At 33.0% G+C, this 27,649-nt stretch overlaps 1 protein-coding gene across 1 annotated transcript; it reads right to left on the bottom strand.

Moving 5' to 3' along the window:
- Positions 1–292: 292 nt before the first annotated feature.
- On the bottom strand, positions 293–27,298 carry LOC141496905 (cytochrome P450 3A4-like). Its single transcript, XM_074199488.1, has 13 exons — positions 27,122–27,298; positions 21,456–21,549; positions 20,227–20,279; positions 18,217–18,316; positions 16,976–17,089; positions 16,439–16,527; positions 13,949–14,097; positions 13,120–13,247; positions 11,825–11,897; positions 9,658–9,818; positions 7,427–7,653; positions 2,561–2,723; positions 293–1,924 (listed from the first exon to the last, which is right to left on the bottom strand). Exons 1-13 carry the CDS (start codon positions 27,196–27,198, stop codon positions 1,829–1,831), a joined length of 1,524 nt encoding a protein of 507 aa, XP_074055589.1. The 5' UTR covers positions 27,199–27,298; the 3' UTR covers positions 293–1,828.
- Positions 27,299–27,649: the final 351 nt, after the last annotated feature.

The following is a 27,649-nucleotide window of genomic DNA, read 5'->3' on the forward strand; positions in this document are numbered from 1 at the left end:
AGTGGTTATCTAAACATAGTGGAGGTTTTAAATGAATGATAATATATGGTCTTTTCTTTTAAGGAACTTATAGACTTATTATGGAAAAAAGATATGTATAAATATTTTTTTAAAAAACAATACAGGTTAAATGAATGGAAGATCACATGAAAATTATATGTAAACCAAGATCACTGGAACTTCAATGAACAAGGAATGATGTATGGTAAATCCAGAAGTATGTCATCATTTGGATAGGTAAAGATATGATGGCTGATCATAATTTAGGATAACAGTCTGTAATTAATGTTGAAACAAGGAAGGAATCTTAAGGACTTGTGTACATAGCAGATTTTATTTTAATTAATTACTGAGATGGTTAAAAAAGAATCAAACATCTTAGTGTTCCAAAAATCATTGATTTTTTTTTCAAATATCCAAGAGACCATTTTAAATAAGCAAGGGACTCAGCATTAAGTTAACATTCAGAATTCCATTTAATTTGTCTTGGCAATAAGAATGGGTCAACACAACATGAACAAACTTTGATAGGGGTTGGCATTCCAGTGGCCCCAAATGTTTTCCTCTTTTAATTATATCTCACCCATATGATATCCCTGAATATAATAGAAGCCAAGTAGATATATAAGGGGAGTTATCTTGACTTATTACATTCATAGATATACTTTTCTTTTATAGTTTTTATCACCTGAAAGTCTATTCTATATTTGATAAATTGTTAGTGTAAATAGTCTGTTGGAAATTGAAGATCCTTTTACCATTTGCATAATTGATAAAAAGAAACAAATGCTAATGTACTTGGGTGGAACTCTAATTGGCTCTATAACCAAAAGACTGTGACATGTGTTGAATTCTCAAAACTGAATTTGATATATGTAAACCCAACTATTTTATCTGAATTTACACTAAAATGTTTGTGGAAGAAATGGAAAGGTGAAAAAGAATTATCCAAACTATTTGGCACTTTACCAGAGCTATTAAGGTTACACTGGACTTCTGTATAAATAGTCTTATCAGTTAACTGGTCAAAAAATTAAGATAATCAAAACCAATCCAATTAAATGATATTGATATGAGTTTAAGGTATATTAGAAATCAAACAAGATGTTTCCAGAAATATCTTTAGTGGTTTATAACAGTAGTTGCTAAATTAAAAAACATTAAATAAATATTTTCCCCAAGTACATGCTAGCACAATTTTAAACATTACTTTAAAATATTCTTGAGTTCCAAAATGGCTCTCTCCCTCAACTCCCCACCTAACAAAGACAGGAAACAATTTGAGATAGGTTATAAACATTTAATCATGCAAAATATATTATCATATTGTTTATGTTGTAAAAGAATACAAAGATCCAAAGGAAAAAAAAAAGGAAAATAGTATGTTCCTAATGCAGAATATTGAAAATATGTAATATGCCCCCGCACAATATTACTTCCTTTAATTATAATAGTCAAGGACTATTGTTGATAAAAATAAGAAACAAACACTTAAATCATTGTATTCCTCACATTAATTACTTGATATTACTAGGATATAGTAATTTAATGGGACTCTATTGGAAATTTTTTCTTTTAGAACATGATCAGCTGCTTGACACCTCTGTACATTATATGACATCTTCAAACATAGATATCTCCAAAAGACCATCTGAGAAATATTCAAGTACTTCTCTTCTGTGGTTTAAAAAAAACCTCAACTCATTTTTCTTTAGTTCATGAGAGAAATTAAATTACTTTTGAAGTCTTGGATTCAGGCTTTGGACTATAGAAGAAAAATCTGGGGCATGATCATAAACAGGGATGAACAGAATGAGAAGGAAAATATTTAGTTTTGGTTTGCCCTCTTGGTCCTTGGCACAGCCTGCAGAACAATGGGTACTGTTGGTGAAAGGATTGGCTGAGCGCTCAGCTTTAGAGGAATCTGCAACAGTCAATAAAAACAATTAGAGTTCAAGTAGTAACCACTACCTAATAAGATAGAGAAAAAAAAAAGTAGTTACAAATGTCTATATATCATGAAAAAAGGGATTACACAAATGAAGACAAACTATCTAAAATGTCAAGCAAAGGGATGTTAGATTCTTATGATTTTAATAGGGACCCAATGTAGATTTGACCCCTGAAAATTGTCACATAATAGACTACCAATCACTAAATATGTATAAATATATTTGCTTCATTAATAGCCTGTTGTGTGAAAGAATCAAGAATATTTCTGAAATTAAGAGATTTTCTTCACTCCCATGACTTTTTATTATCTGCATATAGAAATCTTTCATATAGAAAAGGAATTCAAAAAGGACTGGTTTGTAACATTATTATTATGGTTAAATAAAATCAATTATGTAGTCAGAAGCACTTTAAGTGTTACTCTTCTAGTCTTATGTATTTACATCTTAATAATGATAAATTAACTCTTACTATCTTACTCACAATAAATAGGAAAATTGTTTTGAATTAAATTTTCCCACGTGGCATATGCTATTTATCTACTTTGAAAATTAAATCATCTTGATAAAAACCATTCTAAATATTAAAACAAAAGAGAATGCCTTACCTGTGTCTCTTTACAAGGTCTGAAAGAAAATTTCTGTAGGAGTTGGCTAGTTGCAACTTTCATACTCATAAGTGCAAATCTCATCCCAATGCAGTTCCGAGGGCCAACACCAAAGGGCAGGTACATATAGGGGTTGATGCTTTCCTTATTTTCCTTGCTGAACCTGATTTTTGTTTTTTCAAAATGGCAAGAGAAAAGGAATCAGTGAAAAGATAGAAGATCCAAGACTTGTCAGAAAAATTAATCTGATTCTGGCTCTGGAAGAGATCCATAAATCCATAAAAATTTACTTCTTATCTGTTAAGTGCCATGAACTGATAAGTGCTGGGAATGCAAAAAGGAACCTAAAAGATTTTTTTCCCCTCAAAGAGATTATAATCTAAAGGGCGATCCAATATGCAAAGAAATAGATACACTGTATATTGCAAGCATGAGGAACATTCAGAGAAGATACATGGAACTGAGATGGAGTACTCATTTGTGGAAAAGTCAAGTGACCAGTGAAATTAGATGCAATTATAAGAGACAGGGAGTAATAGGAAAGAAGATTAAAAAGGTATTAAAGAGTACGAAGAGATTTGAATACTAGATAGGCATATTTATTTGCTCCTGGAGGAACTAGGATAACCACTGGAATTTATTGAACAAGGGGAATACATGATAATAACTGAAGTTTAGGAACCTCATTTTCATGACAAAATGAAGAATGAATTGATGTGGCAAGACACAAGACAGATAGTTCCACTAGTAGTCTAGTATAATAATCCAAATGTGAGAAAACGAGGCTCTGCAATAGAGTGGGAATAGCATCAAGGCAAAAAGAGAATATTTTTGGAAAATGTTATGCAGGTAAAATCAACAGGCTTTAGCAACATATTTGATTGGGGAAGGAAGGGGGCAATAATGGTAGTAAAGTATAACTTGATGTTGCCAGAAATAGGAAGATGGAGAGGGAGTTTATGGGGAATGGTAGTCAGTTCTGCTTTAATCATGTGGAAATTAAGTCATCCACTGGACACCCAGTTCAATAAGTTTGAAATGCTTTTTTAGATGAGAAATCAAAGAACAATAGACAGTTTAAGGCAGGGTAGGTTGATTTGAAAATTACTGAAATAAAGACCAAAATTAAATCAATGGGAATTAAGGAATCGAGTAAGTTAATAAGCATTAATTTTGTCCATGTGGCCTAGGATATTTTGTGAATAGGAGAGGGTCCACATCAGAACTCTGAGGGACACCTAGAACTTTGAGGGTGTGATACAAAAGAAGTTTCAATAAAAAGAAACAGAGAAAGGGCAATCAAATTGGAAGAGGAATAGCAGTAGTCAGTGGGATCCCAAAAACCCTGAGAGAAGAGAGTATAGAAAAAGGAGAATGGCCAACTATGTCAAAGATTCCAAAGAGGTCAAAGAGAACAAGGGTTGAGGAAAAAAAAATTTCATTTGTCAAGTAAGAGATTATTAGCAGCTTTGGAGAGAGAAATTTCAGTGGAATGATATAAGAAGCAGAAGAAGAATTAAGATGATAGAGTCAAAGAGAAGCTGAACTCTCCCAACATGCTCCTCTGAGCAATTTTAAAATAACTTATCAAATCAAATTCTAAAATTGCAGATTCAAATAAAAAGAGAGTGGACTGAGACATTTTCTAACCCAAAACAATTAAAGGAATGGAGAGTGGTAAAATTAGAACCTAACAATGACACCAGAAATGGGATTTGGAAATGGCCATGGTAGCAGCAATAACAGGCTCTCTTGTTTCTTATAAATCCCAAGAGGACTGAATCCATGATCAAAAAGATAATCAAGAGAACCCCCTGTTCTAGGACTAAGCACAGGATTAGGCACCATTTAACAACTCCATTATCCATAATCCACTATGAGGTCCAAGTTCCAGGTAGGAGACAAGCTATGGCCATGAGAGAAAAAGGGCCCTACCAGGGAAAACACCAGAGCACCAACCAGGAGAACTGAATTCAAACCTTCCTGAATTCAAGCAACTTGGAAGCACTAAAAATTTCTAGGCCCCCAAACCTAACTTTTAAAAAAAACAGCTCAAAAAAGAGATTTTGAAAAGTGCAATAAAAATTGTTTGGAGAGTAAATAACATAATAAGATTTCATGGGATAAAGAAAAAAATCATAGAAACAATAAAAAATTATGTAAAAGATAATGACATTTGTGAGACAGCATTCAAAATTGATGGAATAATCCAAAGTAATATATAAGAGAAATTTTATCGCTCTAAAACTTTAGGTCAACAAAAGAGGGGAAACTGCAGACAATTATTCTGGCATGTATCTTCAAAAAACAATGCAAAAAGGAATAAATTAAAATATCCTTTAAAAACCTAAGCAAAAAAATCAAAAGAGAAAAATTTTAAAGCTGCAAATTTTAAAAATAATATTTAGTTAAAATGAAATGCAGAACTGGTTCATTAAAAAAGAATAAAGCAGATCAATAATTACTTAATTTTATTTTTTAAAGGGGAAAGAAAGCCAAATTATAGTATTAAAAATGAAAAGAGTGAATGCACTATTAATGAAGATGAAATTAAAGCAATTATTAGGAGCTTATTTTTCTAATTATATGGCACCTAAAATTGACAATTCACATAAACTGGATGAACATCTGCAAAATGATAACTTCGACTAAGAAATGAGGAAATAAAATACTTAAATGAGAAAAAGAAATTTAATTTAGAAAAGAAAAGCTCATAAAGGAGCTTCCTTAAAAAAATCATATGACTACATAGATTTACAAATGAATTCTAGCAAACATTTAAAGAACAGTTAATTCCAATACATTATAAAGTACTTGAAAATAGCTAAATAATGAATTTTACCAAATTCTTTGTGGAACAAAAATAAGCTTGATATCTAAATCAGGGAGAGCAGAAACAGAGAAAAAACTAGTGACAAATTTCTCTAGTAATTACTGGCACAAATTTTTAATTTTTTTAAATTTTATTTTGAATGTTTTATATTCCCCCCATCCTGCTTCCCTCCCCCACCCCCCACAAAAGGCAAAACAAACATTATTATCTATATTGAAAATAGAGTAGAAGTCTTCCCAATGAGATCGGGGAGAAACAAGGATATCCATTACAACCTCTTTTAATCTGTACTGTATAAAAATGCTAGCTATAAACATGGGGTTGATGGCCAATCTTAATGGACATGCTCATTTCATCAGTGCAAAAATCAGGGATAATTTTAGGGTATCTGCAATGGAGAATACCACATGTTACCAAAGAAAGAATTGTGGAGTTCAAACAAAGACCAATGACTATTAGCTTTAATTTTTAAAAAGCTAACTTATTATGTAATTTTGCTATTTCTTATATTTTATTTTTTCCTTAAAGATATGATTTCTCTTTCAACATATTCAATTTTGATCAATGTTTAGCATGGAAACAATGTAAAGACTATCAGACTACCTTCTGTGAGGGTTGGGGGGGGCTAGATTGGGAGAAAAGTTATAAAATTCAAAAAAAAATTTAAAAATGCTAACTAAAGTGTTGAACAAGAAAAAAGACATTGAGGAGATAAGAATAGGCAATGAAGGTGAGGGGGAGATGACTTGATGGTATACCTAAAGCTAACTAACAAAATCTAGTCAAAACAATTAATAGCTTCAGCAATAAAACACATTACATAGAAGGTCTTGACTTTTGAGGGGATCATTGACCCTTTAATTAATAAAATGCTAGTATGTCTTTCAATATTAAAAAATATTATAAAAAAAATGAAAAACAGTTGGTAATCTGTCAAGAATCACTCAAATGCAATTACAAAAGACTATTCATACAAATAAAGATAGCTTTAACAACTAAAGATATTTTAATTGCTCATAAAAAAGGAGAAAAATATAAAATCCTAAACATTGCACAAATGATTGTTCAAAACTATCAATTCATGTAATTGGAAAATAAATAAACAAAACATTTAATTGAAAAAAGTGATGGAGACAGGTGATCTTAATGCCTCAACATAATAAGAAAATTTTATCCAAATTAATTCAATTATTCAGTGCTATATGAAATAAACTACTAAAGATTATTTTAAAACACTGGAGTAAAAAGAAAAAAGTTTCTTTTGAAAAAAACAAGAATATTAAAACAATCATTTGGAAAAAGTGAAGTAAGAAAGCACAGTGGTAAAAATTTCAAACAATTCTAAAAAACATGAATTGAATTAAAATATGGAAGATTGTAAACATGACATCAGACAAAGGAAAACTAAAACTAGACCTGACTAAAAGGGATAATCATCAAAACATTTTGACACAACATGATAAATGGAGGGGTTGATTAGTGAAATAAATTAGGTACACAATATACACAAGTAAATGACTACAATGATCCAGTGTTTGAGAAACCCAACAATTTAAGTTGTGGGGGCAAGAATTCACTATTCAAGAAAAAATGCAAAGCATTGTAACAGGAAGTAAACATTTTATAAGCATTGTCTAAGAACTTAAAGAAAAGATGTGTACATAATTTAGGCACAAAAGGTGATATCATAAGCAAATTAAGGAAACAGAAAATATTGACTTTCAGAGAGGTTTGGATAAGGGAAGGATGGAACAAGAGAAAGAAAGGATTTGGGTTTCATAACTATAGAGCTAAAGCAAAATGCCTCATCCATAAAATAGGGAAAATCATGTCTAAAGGGTCTATTGGCATTGTTTCTATAGGCATTATGCTGGGCTATCATGAGAATTAAAATTTCAGACACAGACTCAACAACCCAAGCCAGACAATAACCAGGATTCAAATACTGACCAACTCAAAGTTCTCTTTCATTTGCCTCACTTGTTCACATGAGAAACCTTTTCCCTTATTTAAAAGGAAAAAAATGTGTTTACCTTTCAGGGTGAAACTCCTCTGGTTCTGGCCAGTATTCTGGGTTACGATGAAGGACAAATGGTGGGGCCATCACCACTGTGCCTTTAGGAATTGTTAGTCCATTGATCTCAACAGTTTTCTTAGCAACCCTTTCAATCCTTCCAGCTATGGGAAACAGCCTGAGATTTTCACTTATCACCATGTCTAGGTACTCCATCTGTACCAGGGCATCATAAGTAACTGATTCCTGGGTAGAGAACAAACAATTCTAAGTTCTAAAGTGAGAACTTTACTTATTTGATCTTAGAATGACTATGCCCACTCCATTATACATCTGGTCCTCAAATGTTGCAGTAATTCCTTCTGCAGAAAAGCTATAAAGTATTTTTAAAGAATGTTGAAGTCACTGCAGTGGTTAGCTTGCTCATGAAGTGACTACAAACTTCTGAGCTCTGAGCTTATGTTTTCATAAATTGCATCCTTTTGAGCCTGTGATAAAGTTCTTGAACCTTAGTAAAAGGAATTTGTACTAAGATGAATATATCTGATGTGTTCTTTCAAATAGTCTCTTGGAAAAAAGTGAGTCAACTATAACATTTGTGTTGGGATAGTAGACAAAATTTATATCAGTTAAGTTTACTTGAAACCTGAAAAGAGCCTTTTGTGTCTACATTGCACCCCAGCTTCCACTTCTTGTCATCTCTGCTTGTCCTTCCAAAAATCATTCCCTTCTATCCAGACTCTATAAGTCCTCATTCTCAGTTTGTAATCACTATTGTGATGCTCTTGTAGTCATTCAAACTGTTTGATATTTTTAACTCCAAGGGACTTCACAATGGAAAAGACTCAAATAGATGCATCTGAAATAGTAAAATTTAGAAGTAATGTATGAGGTGGCAGCAGATAGCCTTCCCAGTGTCCCTCATATCAGATAAAATAGGTAGCCAGTTACAAGGGCAAGTCTAATCATATCAAACTGCTATGACATTTCTATATGGTTAGAAAATATTATAAAGTTTGTAGTAAGTATAGGTGAATCTCTATTTAGCAGTCATGGCCTATGTTCAAGAAAAAAAAATTCTGGTAACTTGCAGAATACAAGAGAAAATGAATAAGATACAAAAAATCTGGTCCCAAACCCAGATGAGAAAGAATCAGTCTCCATTCATTTATTGGGTTGTTCTCAGCACCATTATAGGGACTCAGTTTGCTAGGTGGGCAATAAAATTTAAGACACTTTAATGAATTTATCACCTCTTCCTCTCTGTAGCTGCCACTCTACTTTCATCACACATTATTGTTTAAGTGGATTATTTCCATGAATTCTCAAGGCTATCCTTTAACTTCATAGAGAAATGTCTATTTAAATGTTGCCATAATGGTGGTTATCTTTCTTGGTCTGAGAGTGATAGAGATAAGATTTTGATTTGATTCTTCTCCCACGATGTAACTAGCATGGATCTATGGTTAACATGATTATACATGTATGACCTTTCTTGGATTGTCTTCTGACAGGAGGAGAGGGGAGGAAAGGGAGGCAGGGAGAAAAATGTAAAACTCAAAACTTTGCAAAAGTGATTGTTGAAAACTATCAATCAATGAAGTTGAAATATTTTTTAAATGTTTAATGAAAAATAGTGATGGAGACAGGTGATCCTGGTGCCTTGAACAGAATTTCCTGGGTATGAACAATGTCAAATCATAAAATCTTTGGCTTTTTGACTATCAGTCACATCAGAGATTGAATGAGAAGAGGTGATGAGGAGAGAGTAATTAAGGGGAAGACGAGCAAGAATATAAAACGAAGGAAGGGAAAAGAGAATAAGTGAAGAATAGAGAGACAAACCAAAGTCAGTCATATTGAGTATCAAAAGAGAGATGAAATGAGTTCCATTAAATGGAAGAAGGACCAAAAATAGCTATGTGAACAGAGGGCAATTGAATTTTTTCAGTATTTTGTCAGGAGTTGACACTACTTACTGAGATATTTCCGTTTCTGCAACCAGAACTTCATGTAAATCTATGGTGTCTCAACATAGAGCCTTTACAAGCCTTGGACATACTTCAGTAATGGACAAATATTGAGTCAGCATAATCTTGACAAAATATTATTGTTAGTTTCTAGTTACTCCCTCCCTTCCTCCCTGCCTCCCTCCCTCCCTCTCCTTCCACTAGGAGATGAGGTAAATGAGTGATTAGGAAGTAAGTTAGAAGTGGGTCATGAAAAACTCTGTTCTTCTTATTCTCTTACCTTAGTGGTCAAAACTTCATCTATCTCCTTTTGAAGTTTCTCCTGGATCTCAGGATGGGTGGCCAGGTTGTAAAAGAGAAAGGAGAGAACAGAGCTGGTGGTTTCATAGCCAGCAAATAGAAAGATAATGGATTGGGCCAGGATTTCCTCATCACTCAGTTCTGAAATAGAAGGAAGGGAGACAGTCAGACAAAGGCATCATACCTTAGTCATGTCATTCAGAGATATCACAAGAATTTAGGAAAAACATCTACCTCAGTGCAGAATACCTAGAAAAGATCTGCAATACATTCATTGATATGTCAGGAATTTTTCACTAAAATCAATCATCACAAGGCAGGAAAGAAGTTAAGTCTATGTGGGGTGTTCAGTCTTATTACTCCAATATCTGTTCAATTATTTCCACACCTGCTTCATCCTCAGTTGTTATGGGTGCATGTAATAATAGTAATATTTAATTTCAAGGAATTCTTCTTTCTAACACACTGTGTTTTAGAGCAGCCATTTAGTCACAGTCATGGCCCAGAGAAGAAGGGATAAATCTGTGGTAGAGTGATTGTGTATTCAATGAAGCAAAGACCGAGAAGAGATATCTGAAAGGAATTCACAGATCTAGAGTTGGAAGTCATGTAGTCCAACATCTTGACTTTTTAGCTCAGCAAACTGAGACTATAAGAGCCTCATAGGTGACAGAGCTAGAATTCAAACTAAGGTCCCTAGATTACAGAGACAATAGTCTTCCCACAGTACACTACAATATGTTATCTTTGATGGGCTCCATGAAGGGAAAGAGTTTAGAAGGTAATAATAAACATTGATTACATTTATATAGTAGCTAGCATTTGTATTTTACCTCCTTTGTTTCATTTGACCAACATAAGCTGGTGAAATTACTAATGCAAAAACATTTCTTTTCATTCTTCAGATCAGGTAATTGAATTTTCAACAATAAGAAAACTTTCCCAAAGTCACTGACTTACTAAGTAAATAAAGCTGAGACTAGAAACTGGCCTTCTAAAATCCAACTCCAGTTTCCCTACTCCCTTAAAAATGTTGTCTCCCCCAGACTGAGTTCTTGTACATATGTACTGCATAAAAGAGTCTATATCCAACTTATGGTTAAATGGGAGAAGAGCTATTAAAATGCAATTTGTGAAGATTAGCCACAAGTTTAATATTACAAGAGAAATTTGTATCTTTAGATCAGTCTCTCACTTTTTATTTCCTAGGTTGCTGGTGTTGTTTCAATCCCCGGTTAAGAGTTTCTTGACAAAGATACCAGAATGCTTTGTGTTTCCTTCTCCAGTCCATTTTATAGATGAGAAAATTAAAGCAATATGAATTAAGAACCTTGCCCAAGGTCACATAGCTAGTAAACATCTGAGATGAGTCTTCCTAATTTCCAGCCCTGGTTCTCTATTTATGTTGCCCTCTAGTTGACCAGCTCACTCAGCCTAAATAAACATGTTTAGCCCAGGGAAGAGAGTAAAATTATAAGGTTTAGAATGCAAAGTGACTTGAGCCATCATCTGGGCCAAAATCATAGGTAAAACTATGACAGGCAAGTTTAGACAAGTGAAGTAATGTACTTAGGATCATGTGAGTACTTAATAACATGGTTAGGATAAGCACACAGATTTTCTCTTGACAAAATTGTGCTTTTTCCAGCTTGTTATGTCTCATTGTTGACCAAAGGATGAAATGAAAATGAGATACTTCTGTCACCAATCAGGTTGCAGACTAACCTGACCATCACAAATACAAATATAATTTTGAAAACTGTCTCCATTTAATTTGTCCTACAAATGTTAAGCATCTCACTGAGATGGCTAAGTGGTATCATAGAGTGTGGGACTTAGTATTAAGTCAGATCTAAACTTCATAGTTTTATTAGCTGTGATCCTGTGGAAGTTGCTTAAACTCCCTCAGCCTTAGATTCCTCATCTCTAAAACACAAATAGAATGACATAAATAATACAGAAATGCAATAGAGCTCAATTGAAATGCTATAAGTAAAGGGCTCTGCAATCTTAGAAATTTTAGATGTCATCATTGACATTATTATTGTCATTTGGTATATCATCTAATCAAATTAGAAATTTATTTATACTTCCACATATAATAGCTTTAAGATTCCAATTTATGATGAATCTTATTCCCAAGTTACCTTTGTGAGAGTGTGCTTCCAAATTTTTAGAAGATTGAGAATCCATCAAAAGCTGAAGGAAATCTACTCGATGCTGGAAAAATCATGGAAAACATAAATACTGAGAAAATACTGGAGAACACAGAAATCAGCTATGAACATTGAAAATTAATATCCTTAGTGGAGGATAGACTAGTGAAACTCTGAACTATTAGAAACTATTAGAAAAAATGACTATAACTCAGTGACAGAGTTAGAATTCTATTCAAGGCATTCCTGTTTGATTTGTTTCTTCTTTCTTAATATGAATTTGTGTTTAGCAGGGTTATACTTGCATAGCCTATATTAGATTGCTTTCTTTCAGGGGGTGGGGTGGGGGAAAGAAGGGAAGAAGGGAGAAAAATGTGAAACTCAAAACCCTGAAAAAATTAGTGTTGAAAACTACCATTCCATGTAGTTGGAAAAATAAATAAATAAATAAATTCTTAAATTGAAAAAGAAATATAGTTCTTCAATGGCTTATAATATCATTGATGTAGGCATCACTCATCACAATCTTGATGACTGGGTTGACTATAGGCAAAAATTGATCCTTCCCTGGTCACCCAGCTCAGATAAATTGGTCCTTGGGAAGCAAGCAGACAATGAATACTTGCAGACATATTAACTTGCAAGGGTTAACAACAAGTTTTTTTTTCTGACTTGCCCCTTCAAGAATCGAGGGTCATAATTGTTGTAAAATAAAGGACTCAAATTATAATTTTGTAGGAAATTGAAAAATATTCCAAATTTGATCCAAGAGGTCATGTGGAGAATTTGAATACAACAGTACTGGCACAATTATAATTTTAGTACCCATTCTGATACAGCCAAATATAGCCTTTGGTATTGTTAACAAGCTTTATTTTGACATAATACTTTCTTCTTCGGCTTCCTGCCACACATCATATACCATTTTTAGTATAATATTGGGTATATGTCTTATACCACTTATGTGCTTTATTATTTGTGAGTTAGAACTATCTTTCATTTCTTTGTGTTCCTAAAAATATGGATCACTATGTCTGGCAAATATTAAAAAAAAGCAGGAGCATCATTAAAGCCAAAAGTGAGCTTAGAATTCACAAAGTGACATGTTTCAGGTTGCAGGAAGTCTTCAAAAAGAAAGTGATAGCTGGAATTGAATGAAAATTATAGTGAACAAGAATGACATCAAGGAAAAATGGAATATGAATGTTGTTTACTTTACTCAGAGGTTAAAGAATACAACTATAATATACACATTTTTATTCTGAACATTGAATAGAACCACTCACCTTCTGTGAACTATTTTTTCGCTCTGTCTTTATTTTTTGAATGGCTTTTGCTAAGAAATCTGTGGCATCTTTTGGAAATACAGTTATGTCCAGTTTGTTTAACAAAGGATTAAGGAATGGAAAGATTGCTAAGGAAAACATAAACAAAAATAAAATACTTTAAGAAAATTTAGAATTTTATGCAAGATGTCATCACCTTATTTGGAATATAGATGGGAAGATGGTACCAGAGATGCAAATCGTAATATGATTTTATCATTTCACTGGTAACCTGTGAAATTATTAGGATCAATGAAAATTCTAAGAGTGGCAGGACATCACTCTCCAAATCAGGTATCTTGTGCTCATTCCTAGTCTTCTAGATTAACTGCAAATCTTCCTGTGACTAATTGCGTTAATCAGCAAGTAATTTCCCTGAGAATATAGCTCTCTCTCTCTCTCCCTAATAGATAACAATGAAAGAACTGAATTCCCAGAATTCCTGAGATTCTGCTGTAATTTCTCTATGAATCAGTTTAATCCTCTGTTAAATAAAGGAGTCAGGCTTGATGGTTTTTAAGTTTCTATATATCCTTATATCCATGATGCAACTTACTGAGTTTTCTTCAAGAATACCAGGATTTTTAATTATTCATTTCTTTTTTAATTATTTTTTTATTTATTTAAGGCAATGAAGTTAAGTGGCTTGTCCAAGTTCACACATCTAGGCAATTATTAAGTGTTTGAGGCTAGATTTGAACTCAAGTCCTCCTGATTCCAGGGTCAGTCTCTATCTATTGTGCTACCCAGCTGCCCAATTATTCATTTCTTTAAAGAGAAATAAACTTACTTATTGTAAGTAAAAGTGGGTCCAGGAAATCAAATTTAATTAACTTCTTGATTTCTCTGACAAAGGGATCATTCTGGTTATTCAAGGAATCAATATTGACACCAAAAGATGTACTGGCGATCACGTCCATGCTGTAGGCCCCAAAAATGCTAAGGAGATAAAGCAAAATAAGACTGAGAACAGGAATCCATTTTTCAATTCCTATCAAAAATACAAAGTTAAGCTCTAAACCAGTGGTGTCAAATTTGGAATAAACTAGGGTCACTAAACTGTTATTTGTTATAGCATAGTTGTATTCTAACACAATTATATACCATGTCTTGTTTAGCCATTCTCAATTGATAGGTATCCATGAAATTTCTAGTTCTTTGACACCATAAATTGGTGGCTATAAATATCTTAAAATACATAAGTTCTTTTCCCTCATTATCTTTGGAAATAGACCAAGCAATAGTATTAGTGAGTCAAAGGGTTTAGGAAGTTTTATGATTCTTTAGGCATAATTCCAATTGTTTTCCAAAAATGGTCAGATCAAGTCAAAATTCCATCAAAAATGAATTAGTGCTAAAATTTTTCTACATCCCTCTAACATTTATCACTTTCTTCTTTAATAATTTCAGCCAAATTGAGAGGTATAAAATGATACCTTAAATCTGTTTTAATTTGAATTTTCCTAATAAATAGCAATTTAGAAATTTACTGGGTCTTTAGAGAATTGGAAGAAAGACATTTTCTAGAATGAAGGAGGTGCTGATCCTGCTGCACTCTGCTCAGATCGAACCATACCTACGGTATGGTGTCCAAAGGACTGGACACTTTTGGAGAAGGACATTGATAAAATAAAAGTAAATAGCATATAATAATTAATATGCTGAAGAGATTCAAAAGCCAAAGGTCTATTGAAGGAAAAGAGGATAATGATAGTTTAAATAAAATACAATTTAATTAAAATACTTCAAAAATAAATTAGATCATTTTCACATGACTATAAGTTGTTTTATTTTCTTTATCAGAAAACAGCCTGCTCATGTCTTTTTTTACCAATTATTAAGTAAAAAATGACATATTCTCATAGATTTGAAAAAATTATATTTTTGAGATTTGAGACCTTTATTTGATTAGCTATGTATAAAACAATTTCCAAAATTTTCTTCTTTTCTTTTGATATTGGCTATATTTTTATTTATTTTATTTACACAAAACTTTTAAACTTAATGTTATCAAAATTATCTTTTTTATACCTCATTCTTGCTCATAAATAGTTCACTATCCATAAATCTTTTTATAAGTTTCAAATTCTTCAAATTTTCTTGTAATATCTCCCTAAATATTTAGAAGATGTATTCGTTTTAGCTTTTTTTTGAATGTGGAAAGAAATTGTTCTTTGTTCAAATTCTGCCATACTGAACTATTTCCAGTTTGCCCTATAATTTTGACCAAATAATGAATTATCTTTAGATTTTGAGTCTTTGTTTTTGTCGAATATAAGTTTCCTTTGTTTATTTGCTGCCATAAATTGAATCTACTCTGTTTCATGGAACTTCCATTCTGTTTCTTAAACAATAAGAGATAGTTTTGATAAATACTATCCTCTGATACAGTTAAAAAAATCACTATTCCTAAATCTCCTATCTTTGCATTTTTTGGTTAGTTTCTTTGATATTCTTGACTTTTTATTTTTACAAGTGAATTTTGTTATTTTTAATCTAATTTAGTAAAATATTTTAGTAATTTAATTGAGATAGAATTGCATATTTAAATTATTTTATGTAAAATTTTCATTTTTTCAAATTATTTTGGCACAGTCTATCCTTGAATGAATAATACTGATCCAATTATTGCAACTTATTTTTTGTAAATAATGTTTTTTTTAAATAATTTTATTTATTAGAAGTATGTAGAATTTGGACCAACAGAACATATAAAGTCAGGAAGTGGAAAAAAAAGTAAAAGGAAACAAAAAGAATCCCTTTATTAAAAAAAACCATTTTGATGACAGAGACACCAAAAACACACATGCCAGAAGTAAAGGACCATTAAAAAAATTTAAAATCCTCAAAGGAAATCAAAAGTTGGGCACAAATTTAAATACAATTTTTGGAAGAGATAATTGAAGAGATCAAGAAAAGGGCTCAAAATGCTTTCATGAATGTGAAAAAAATCATTAGAAATTGTAGAGAAACTTAAAAAAATTTTAAGTCTTACTTAAATGATATATTTCAAAGCCAAATTACAGAAAATTCAGAATAAAAAAGGATGAAGGAAAAAAGTAACTGAAGTAGAGTCATCAATTGTCAATAGCTTTCCAAGGTATTCAGCCTCAGAGGGTTAGATTTAACCATATTGTTCTTTTACTTTACTAATTAAAAAAATCAAGGGAAGAACTCTAAAAGTAGATGCTTCCTTTTCTAGGCGAAATGGCATGAGAGAGGCTTAGGTAAGCTAAGTCTATTGCTCCCCAGATTTCTCCATCTGTGGTCCCAGACTTACTCTTTCAATGTTACAGGCTTGTTTTCCTCTGCCGCCTTCTGCATGTTCTTCACTAAAATATCTCCATATTGTTTAATGATGGGAAACATCTAAATGCCAAATGACAATAGTTACATAAGGAAAAATCATTTCCTAAACAAGTCAGATTTTCCAATCTAGAACAATCATTGTGGTATTTCATGAATTCATTTCTCTCTTTTCAAATGTAAAGAATCATAGATTACTCAAAAGAACAGATAGTCAAACTATTTCATTTTAAAGATGAAGAAACTGCAGTCAGATTGGTAGAGACTTGCCAATGGTCACTCAGGTAATAGGCATCAGAGGTGAGATTGGATATCAGGTTCTCTAACATCAGAGACAGTGTTTTCTCCATTCAATCACATAAAAATAGGAAACACAATATTTCCACATGGGAAGCTCCAACTTATTAGCCTTTTAATTAGACTTTAACTGGGAGAAAAATCATTGGAACTTTTTTTTTTACTTTCCCCTTGACTCAATCTGCTAGATTCTGATCAGTATCCTTTGCTTTACCTCCTTGAGCTTTCCACTTGTAAATGTTGGAGACAACACTGTTCGAATCCTTTTCCACTGTTCATCTTCAGCAATTGAGACAGCACTCTCCAATATCCCTGATGGACCAAAATTCTAAAGGAAGATTATAAAAGTCAAGAACATTTTGTATTAAGTGGTAGAACTAGAAATAGATCTCCCCCCCACACATACACCTCGTAATTTCACTCTTTCTCTCTCTCTCTCTCTCTCTCTCTCTCTCTCTCTCTCTCTCCCCCTCACTCGCTCTCCTTCGCTCTCTCCAAATATATTTGGAGAGAGCGAAGGAGAGCAAAGTATACGTATACATATACATATAAATATGTATATATATATATATATATATATGTATATATGTATAGTTTCATATATATTATTATTATCTAACGTTTTATATACCAAAGACTTAAATGACTTAAAATCTTCTCTGAGTCCTTAAAAGTTATGACTGTTGGATGTGCAAGAGCAGTTTCCCAGATGCATCACTACAGATGTTGCTTCTCACAATAATGGCTAAAACAATTTCTATATCCAGAAGTTATGTGTACTACATTTTAGGATGTCTCACCCAGTGTCTGAAGTGAAGTGTAGGGAGTAATGGTGGTGGTGGTAGAAGCAATTTGACCTGCCTAATACCCATCATCCTCTATCTCTTCATAGTTTTAATTGCTTCAATTATTCTGGCTGACCTATCACACGTGAGATAATTGTTTGATAACTGATGGTGATGACTAGCACCTCTTCCATAGGATTTTTACCCAGAGAGCATAGCTGGAAATGCCTGACCAAAATCAGAAAAGATTTAGGACACTTTTAAGAATAAGCCTCATGTGCCCATCTGTCTATTAGAGGAAGTTGGTCAATAGTTTTTCACCTGTGAAGATGAGGAAAGCAGGCTTATTATTCAGTGACCTTTCCCTCTAATAATGCCCCTGGTGCTACATTATGAGCAAGTTTAGTTGTCTGGAAGCATTAGCCACTTCTATGTTTTGGGGCCCATGAGATGTTGATGGTGAATCAAATCACCTAGCAAGCAAAAGCTGCCTTACTTCTTCAGATAAGTTGTTTTCCTTCACCTAGGCTTTTTTTTTGCCTGCCTGACTTTTCCAAAAATATCTATAATGAAGCAAGTGTTTATAAATGGTTTAAAAACTGTTTGACCTTTAATCTACACAGCGTGCTTTGTCCAAGGCTACCAGCATCATTCTTTCACTGTCACTTACCCGACGATTGGTGAAGACAGAATAGCATTCTTTTACCATCACTGATTTGATTGTCTCTGGGTCCATAATGGCCAATACTGGTTGTCTGCCATCAAAAAACCTAGTCCCAAATGGAACAAATTATATCAGTCACTAATACTCTACTGGAAAAGGCTTGCAAGTGGAAATTATAAATTTTCCCATGAACTTTCTGCTACTTTATATTTTCTTTAATTTGAGATATGGAAGAGAACCAAGAATCTGAAATAAAACTCCACGGAGAATATTTATTAAATGTTTAGTACATAAATTAGCATCCTGCTTCAGAGCCTTCTGGTTTTGTGACCCCATGCAAGTCATTAACTGTTCTCAGAATGTGTTTCTTCAGTGGCAAAATGAAGATAACAAGAACGTCAATCTTAAAGGGTTGCTGTGAGTATTATCTAAGATGACATGTATAAATACTTTGCAAAACTTAAAGAGCTTTCATTATTGTTGTTGTTGTGATTTATGATGGAGAAGGGGAATGGTTTCATTAAGGAGGTACCATGTAAAAAGAACTTTAAAGGGGCAAATATTTTTGAGAGCCAATGAATTATAGTTTGACTTGAGAACAAAGTTTAAAGGGAAATAAGCCTTGGAAGATAAGATGGTAATATGCTAGGAATAGCCTTAAATAACAGGCAGTCATTTTAAAATTTTAGATAAGATGCTATAAGGAGCCAAAGAAATTTTTTGAGCAGAAATGTGAACATAAATCAATTTATATTCAAGAAAGATTATTTTGGTAATTGCATTAAGAATGGATCAGATGATTCAAGAAGATTCTAAAAGATCCCTACATGATAAACAGCGCCATCCACAGCCAGAGAAAGAACTGATGAAGAAAAAGACTATTGTTTTTCACTTATTTTTCCTGAGTTCATCTATATAATGTATATATTATTTGTCTCCTCAAAGGATAAGTTAGAGATGGGAGAGAGGAAGAGTATGCCAGATTTAAATTGTTTACCAATTTGTTGTTGTTCCAGCATAGCTCCAAGAAATGTATTCTTTTTATGGACTTTTAGTTTGTTTGTGGGGAAAGTGAGCTCAAAGTTTATAATGACCATGTTCTAGTATTGAATAATTTTCAGTGCTACTTAGTTATAGTTCCTGTTATGAACCAAGTGTTTTATAACTGACTAGTAAAAGAAAAACATATGAAATAATTCTCAAGAACTAAGGTTCGGACAGGATTCTAGCCCTCTTCCCAAATCTCTGTAATGTGGGATAGCTAATAGGAGGGTCTAGACCAAGAGGGTATTATGTGCTTTACTAATATTAACCAGTGAATCAGTGGTTACATATGGAAATTAAATTGAAATTGGTTAATATAAGATCACGTGATTTGTAGTTGCATATATAATCATGTATCACAAAAATTTTATAACACTCCTACAAATGCCTCTATTTTAACTCTTCATACTAAGGATAAATTATCACAGATTCATTGAGTTCAAATTTATGATTGAGAAAAAGATTTTAGTCAGTAACTTAAGGAAAGTTGAGAAATAGACTTTTTTGAAGTATAATTTAATGCTAAAAGTGATATTGGCTGCCTTCATCACCCTATGTTTTATTATATCTCTGATCATCTTTGTTATTATTATTCTTTTTGCGTGGTGAATTGTTCAGTAAACTTGAAGCTCCTTCAGGGACATAATTCTTCATCATTTCTGTCTTTGTATCTGCTCTGATTAGCAAGCCTTTGTATTATAGGCATTTTCTGCATTATTCTTATTTATTCAAAATTCACATTATCAAAGCACTGAACAAAAACAAGAGGACATGTACAGAATCCTTGGCCCAGGGTAATAATATCCAAAGATCATCTGTTATGATATTACAGTCCTGAACTATAATTCTGTGGCATTAAACAGTTCTCTAGAACCTCTCCCATCACAAATTTATTTGGGTTGAGTAGGGAGCTATGGGTGAGTGACCTTTGACATGTGAAGGTATAATGATAAGATTTCTTAGAATACTTACCCCCAGGTTTTCCCATAGTTTTTGAAACAAGTCATGTCAAAAGCTGCTATACCCTGCAAAATACATTAATAATAATGTTTAAAATGTCATATATTAGAAAGTCAAATAGAAAATAATTATGCATACATGCACACATATAATATATAATAAATATATAATATATAATCTAATATATATAATATAGAATAATAATATATACATATAATTTGCAATTATTATGGTTTTCATTTTACCTGTAGGTCATTTCTCACCCCCATCTCTACTTGTTGAGTTCAAATTTGACCACTTCCATGAAGCCTTTCCTGATTCCTCCAGCAGAAAGAGATTTCTACAGGATTCTTGATCTCTCAATTTTAACTCTAATGTGTTTTTCTAATGCCTGTTTAAAGTAGGGACTGTTCATTCACTGAATTTGTCATTCAATGCCTAGAAGATAACAGGCACTTTAAAAAACTTTTTGATTTATACACTTTATACACATTCTCTCACTATATTCTCATTTAAATTAAAATTATTTCAATACATGTCATTCTCTGTACTAGATAATAGAATTCTTGAAGTCATTTACCATGGATTTTTAACCTTGTATTTCTCTAATTGCTGCAATACTTTTTTTTCAATAGTTGACTTTTTTTTATTAACACATATACATTTGCCTATCTCTAACTTGTTGAAGCGGTAGGTTAGACAACTCTTGCCACAAAAATGTCTGTCAAAATTATTGACCATAAAGACTCCAATTAGTAGTATTCTTAACACTTTAAGTGCCATAGAACTTTTAAGTGATCTAGAAAACTCTATGGACTCTTCATGATAGAACACATAGCACTACAAAAGAATCCAAATTCTTAAAAATTATTATACAAAAAATTCATATTTCTCTTGTTAACCTTTTCTCCAATGAAAAGAGGGTATGAATACTACTACTCCATCTACTACTACTCCACTACTACTACACTCCATCCTATAAAATTGAAGGACAAGTGTATTGTAACATCTTTGGGAAGCCTGAGGTCTTACAAAGAGAAGATTGTAAATCTCAAGCTGAATATCCAAACCTCTCATTTTACAGATGAGGAAACTAAGATCTAGAGGGAATAAATGATTTAACCAAAATCACATAAGTAATAAGAATCAGAGCTGTTATTCGTACTTGTCTCCCGGACTAAGAGCAAATGCTGTTTCCACTATTCAAAGAGTGTAAAGGAGAACTAACTCAGAGAACTCACTTTGCGATAAGAAAGAACAGTGCCAAAGAAAGGAAGAGGTGCTGGTCCCGGAATTCCTAGTTTCTTAAAAAGCTTGTGTGTCCATGTTCCATATCTATAAAGTAAAGAAAATTACAAAGACATTAGTGCCAAGGCAAAGATCAAAGAGAAATATTGGTTCAGTTCACTTGTCAGTAATCATAAGTGACAGAGCTACAAAAGTATGTTATAGTTTACTCAGACTAAGATAACAAGGGGTATTTGCAGAGAGATAGTTCATGGCTGCCACCAATATCCTGAGACATGACAATACCAAGCTGAGATTTCTGGAAGTCCCACCTGAGACTCTATCAGAGACAACACAGTAGGTGTGGTCAAGTTTGGCAAGTCTCAAGTAAACCATCATTAGCTTTGCTTCTGGAATATATTTCCCTATGTCTGGACTAATTACATCATTACTACAGCTTTACTCTATTGGCTCTGATTGAGATTAAGTCTTTGTTGCTAGACTGCACCCAGGCCTTGTTCAATGAACCTTACATACAACAAAGATGACTCAGAATGCTTGGAATGTCTCTATTTCATCATTAATCCCTTTTTCCCTCACTATAATTAAACTCAGTTTTACTGGGTGACTTATTCAATCTATGTGTGTCATTTGCTTTGAGGAACACCATATATCACACTCTCTGCTCTTCTTTAATGTAGGATGTTTAATCCACAGGGTCCTGTCTACTTATTACATAAATTATTTTTTTCTTAGGATTTGCAATAGTTTGCTTTGGAACCTTTGCTTCTAATATTCCTAGGAGTTTTCATTTAGATATTTTCCCCAGAACTGTCCAATGAATTCTTTCAGTTTCTACTTTGCCCAATATTTTACTGAAATCCAGAAAATTTTCTCTCCTGGTTTCCTAAAATATACTTCCTGTCTCTCTTTGGTAGGGAAGGTCATGGTTTTCAGATAGTCCATTGATTTTTTAATGGTCTGTCTTTGATCTATTATTCAAGTCACTTTTTTTGTATGTGACATTATTTTATCTTCTACTTATTAATGTTTTGTCTTTGTTTTAATGTTTCTGATTAACACATAGAATCATTATCCCTGCTTTATCCATTCTAATTTTCAAGGAAGCAGTGATTTGGGTAAGAGTTTGAAAAGTTAATTCTCTTTAAAAGTATGTCCTTCATACCTCCAATTTCTTTTTCAATTCTTTTCTGAAATAGTTTATAGTATCATTTTAATTTAAATTTTTGGATTTTGCATTATTTCTTCCATGCATTATTTCCTTTTCATATACATATTTGTGTGTGTGTGTGTGTGTGTGTGTGTTTCTGTATGAGTATAGTTATTCACTTCTTGGTTAACTGCTTGGATATCTTTGGTTTCTTAATAATTCAAATATGCTTTGTTTGTTTACTCATTCCTTCACTCATTTGTTCTAGGTTATCTGATAATACCTAACTTGGAGACCTGTGGGAGTACTACTCCTAGATCTTTGACACTGAAGACCACACCAACCAATTGTGATTAGTGGTGTGAGTTGCATAGTTATGCATTTTAGAGTGGGGGTGTACAGTGCAAGGCATCCTGCTCACTTCCCTTTACAAGAATTATTCCTTTCCATGACTTGATTGATAGGAAACAGGACTATTGAAGATGACCTGCTTGCTGCAGCAGTATCTTGTCCTTAAATAGGTTTTGATTCCTCTAATATCAGCAAGGCACCACTGCTTATCAACAATGCCAGGCAAGAACTGGCATGCATATTTGGACAGAAGGCAACAATTTGATGAATCTTAATCTTTCCCTTGATGGACCAATTATCAGCAAAGTCTCTCCTCTCAGACACAATTGGCAACAGCTTTAACAATAGGACAACAACTTGCCATTTATGGAATGGCACTGCTCTGCTGCATCTCATCTGCCACTAGGGCAATGTCAGCTTGCCATTTAAAGGACTTTTTCACAAAGAGAGCTCTCCTTGAGGTTCCCGTCATTTTCTCTGGAATCAATCGTGTCACTACACAGGACATCTTGCCATGTCATCTTTTCTGAACCCTACTTTTTGATTGATTCTAGATAATAGAGACCATTGCCTGTCTCTCAGAACTGACTGACTCATGTTCAACTATTGTTCATATGAAATCCTTCTCTACTTTAGCCTTCAAATGGTATTTCCTCTGGCATTTTCCATTCTGATTCCCTATATTAAGTCCACAGTATATTCACATGAAAACTTCAGACACTGAATGCCTGTAAGCAGATTGTCCCACACCTTAAGTTACTAGCATGGGGTTGAGTTGGCTTCAAGAACATCTCTAGGCATCCATGTGCTGCAGAACCAGTTCAGAGTTTTGAGTGCTGATTTCAGGCTCCCTCTCCAAACTCTGCCCTGGTTGGGGGGTGGGGGAGAGGGGAAGATGTTGTTAAATCTGTGATCCACTCTAGTTTAACTTCATTAGCATTTTGGCTCATGATCTCATTATTCAGGGAAAATTGTTTCCTCCAAGGGCAACAGTAATCTCTTAATTATAAAATGAAAAGCAGACTTTTCCTATTTTTAAAGTTCTTTACCTCCTATGATCATTATTGGCCATACCCTTTCCTTAGCTGTTATATTTTTAATATCTCTAAAATGATGACAGCAAATTGCAACCAGGATTTAAGTAACCACACCTAAAAATCAATAATTGTGTTTGGGTGGGAAGAGATATGAGAGACTTTTTTCATGTTATCCTTGTACCACTACTTCTTTCAGAGCTATATAACCTGGAAAATAGAACATTGGACCTAGAATGTGGAAACCTTTAGTTGAAATACAGGTTTTAACACTAAGTGTGTGAGTGAACCTGGGCAAGTTAATTAACCTCTCTTTGCCTCAGATTTCTCAGTTGTGAAATGAGAATTATAATGGTACACAACTTTCAGGACTGTTGTGAAGATCAAATGAGTTTATTGTTAAAGTATGTGCCAAAGTATTTGAAATACAGTTTTCGCTTGAGAAACTCTTTATTACTTCTATATTTCCTTCCTAAATTCCTTCCTTCCTCACTTCATTTCTTTCTTCCTTCATAATATGCTGCAGCTTACTCAAAGCCATTGATAGATGGTGAGACACCACATATGTTTTCATTTTCAGATGTCTTTGAATTCATCATCCTAATCAAGAATACCTTGTAATTTGATACACAACTGTGATATCTATTTGTGGAGGGGTTCAGAGAGTACCAAGATACATTCTTGGTGGGACTTCAGAATCAAGAAACTATTTTGGAGAGCAATGTTCCAATACCTTATGACAGTCACAAAATTGAGTATACCTGTTAATCAAGTATTTCCTCTATCAGGACAGTATGGGGGGGAACATAAAATTTTAAAATCACTTTTGCACATAATCATTTCCAAATATAAAAGAATATTCCACAATTATTAAGGTCATTAACAGACAGGGGAATAAGGAAGAATCTTTATAACTTCAAGTAAAGCAAAATCAACAAAACCTGAATAGCTACACCCTTACACCATAAATACACCTACATAAAAGACAAAAATAAAAACAAAGAAAGAATATGGGCCCACATATGGCAAAAATTTCTAGTAATCCTGAATGGGAGCTATATTATTTTCTTTCTTTGTTATTTAAATGTTGCTTCACCTGTTCAAATGTTATTACTTAAATACATTCTGGAGTATGTGGAGCCTTTGTTGTTTGAAAGGCTTGACTCTTTACACTTTGATTTCACAATAAAATTTTAATAATTTTTTTAAAAGATTTTGTTTGATATGCATCCATATATTTATATTTATTGTTGATATTACTTCCTCATACATGGAATATTTTTCTTTCTGTTTACTCAGCATATATTTTTGATAATTATGATCTCAAACATACTTCATATTTTGATACATTATATAACATTTGTTTTATTTTATGTTGTATTCATAGGCAGGACACTTATTTTATGCTCATTACCCATCTGTCAAATGAGGTAAAAAAATGAGGGAATTTTAGTGGATAATTCCAAAAGTCCTTCCTAGGTCTCATATCCTATGTTCCCATAATACTGTAGTACAACATTACCCTCAATCGGCAATGGATGAAAGAAACACACGAAATGATCAATCTAGAGTTTTGGGAGACCTGAGAGTCCATCTTCAGAATCCCCTCATTATATGAAGGAAAAAAATGAGGTGCAGCAAATTAAGATCTTTTCCCAAGGTCTATAGGTAAGTGAGCATTAAGTGAGGGATCTGAATTTAGGTCTCTTTACTCCAGAATTTTTTATCATTCTGTGTTGCTAGATTGCTCCTAAACCTTCAGTGTTGCTGAGATTTTGGCATAAATACAGAATGATTTCATCACTTCTAATGTTCCTGTTTCCTCAGTTTTGTGATCTTCTGATGTTTCCTGACAGCTCTAAGAAAGAGATCAATATATTGTGATTAAGGTATTAAACTATCTCAAAGTTCAGGAAAAACTTCATTTTACCTAGACTGGTCATTTTTTTAATATGCAGGTAGAGAATTACCACCAAGCTGTCTCTATTAATTTCCAGGGGATTTTGAAAATCCTCTTATATAAGGAACAAAAGAATGTTGCTTCTACTACTTGACTAAATTATTATGATTCAGAGTCTACAGGACAAATGTAAAAGAAAATTTGTATTCTTCTATTAATTTTACTCTAAAATTTAGTAGTTTCTCTGCCTTATTTTGTGGCAAACTAGCCAACATACCAGGGAATAAATAAAGACTAAGGACAAAATATATCTATCCCTTAGAACATAAGTAAATGATGAACACTGAAGTTACCAGAAGCCTTTAAAAATAAAACAAATCCTGAGGTTTAGGGGTTTGCAATATGTGCAGTTGGATCCCTACCTGTTTTGCTATCAGTACAGGATCTCGGATCTAATTAATTAGCTTATGGATCTAATCTCGCTGTTCTCCTACCACTACAGGATCTTGGTTCTAATTATGAAGTCATAATTGATCGATTTGTTTATTTTTTGTATAGAAAAACTTCCATCTATGACACTGAGCAGTTTTCTAGCTTGCTGTCTTTCCAGGACAGTGTCTAGTTAAAAGAGATGGATGGAGCAGAAGTGGAATGCTCAACTTTTGGTAACTCCACCACCCCAAAGACTTTGAAAATAAGAATACATAAATATATCATACAGAATCCACAGAAACCAATTGGTAGAAAAGATTCAGTGTTTTTGGTCATTATGATTATTAGTAAATAATATGTACGTTTTCCTATCCAAGATACTTCTTTTTAAATCATGAATAATAGTGAGAAAAAATGGAAAGTTGTAAGAAAAACAGACAACAGCCATGAACTCAGATTTCATCAAGTTTTCTTTGCCTTTAAATCACATGACCAATAGCAACATAATATTCTCAGAGTTTACACTTTTGAAAAGTCAATAGAACCTTTGATAAAGGAGTTTATAGCTTTCCTTTGATACTTTTGCAAGCAAATTCTAACAATTCATTTTTATAAACATCAGCATTTTAACTACAGAAATTCTAAATAACAAATATATTCCTATGAATGTCATGCAAAAATTAGAAGCAACTAGAAACCAATCATTGTGAAATGTCCTGTGACACTCACAAAGGAGCTTGGTCTAATCCCTTAAGAAATTGTAGGGGAGAATAAAAAGGAGGTCTTACTTACAGATACAGCAGAGTCAGGAAGAGAACAATTAGTGTCCAGGTTCCAGCACTTAAGCTGGGAATAATGTTCATTGTCATGCTTTCTATTCTTTTAATTTCTCTCTCTTTTTCTCTTCTGTGTTTGCAACTTAGCTCTTATAGCTCAAGCTTCAGTACCTGTTGTGATTCCACAACAAATTCTGAAAGGAATATATATATACTGTAAAACAAGGGGTGGAGTTTAAAGGACAACCAATGAAACTATGATCCATCAGGAAAATTTTATGGATCCTATACAAATCTTCATCTCAGAAGTCTCTGAGTTTATCTTTATTGATCTTTTGCAGGACAGAAATACATGGAATCCTGTGATGGTCAACTGGGTACAAAAAGCAATAATTAACTTTAGCCATTTTAAATATGCAATGCAAATAGTTCAATTATCTTTATTCTTTATCATAATAGTTGTGACAAAATCAGAGCAGAGTTAAAGATTATTGAGGTTTAAAGTACAAATGATACAGTCAACAAGCATTTATTAAGTGCCTAG

Source organism: Macrotis lagotis, chromosome X (assembly GCF_037893015.1).
Source record: "Macrotis lagotis isolate mMagLag1 chromosome X, bilby.v1.9.chrom.fasta, whole genome shotgun sequence".
Classification (NCBI taxonomy): Eukaryota; Metazoa; Chordata; class Mammalia; order Peramelemorphia; family Peramelidae; genus Macrotis; species Macrotis lagotis.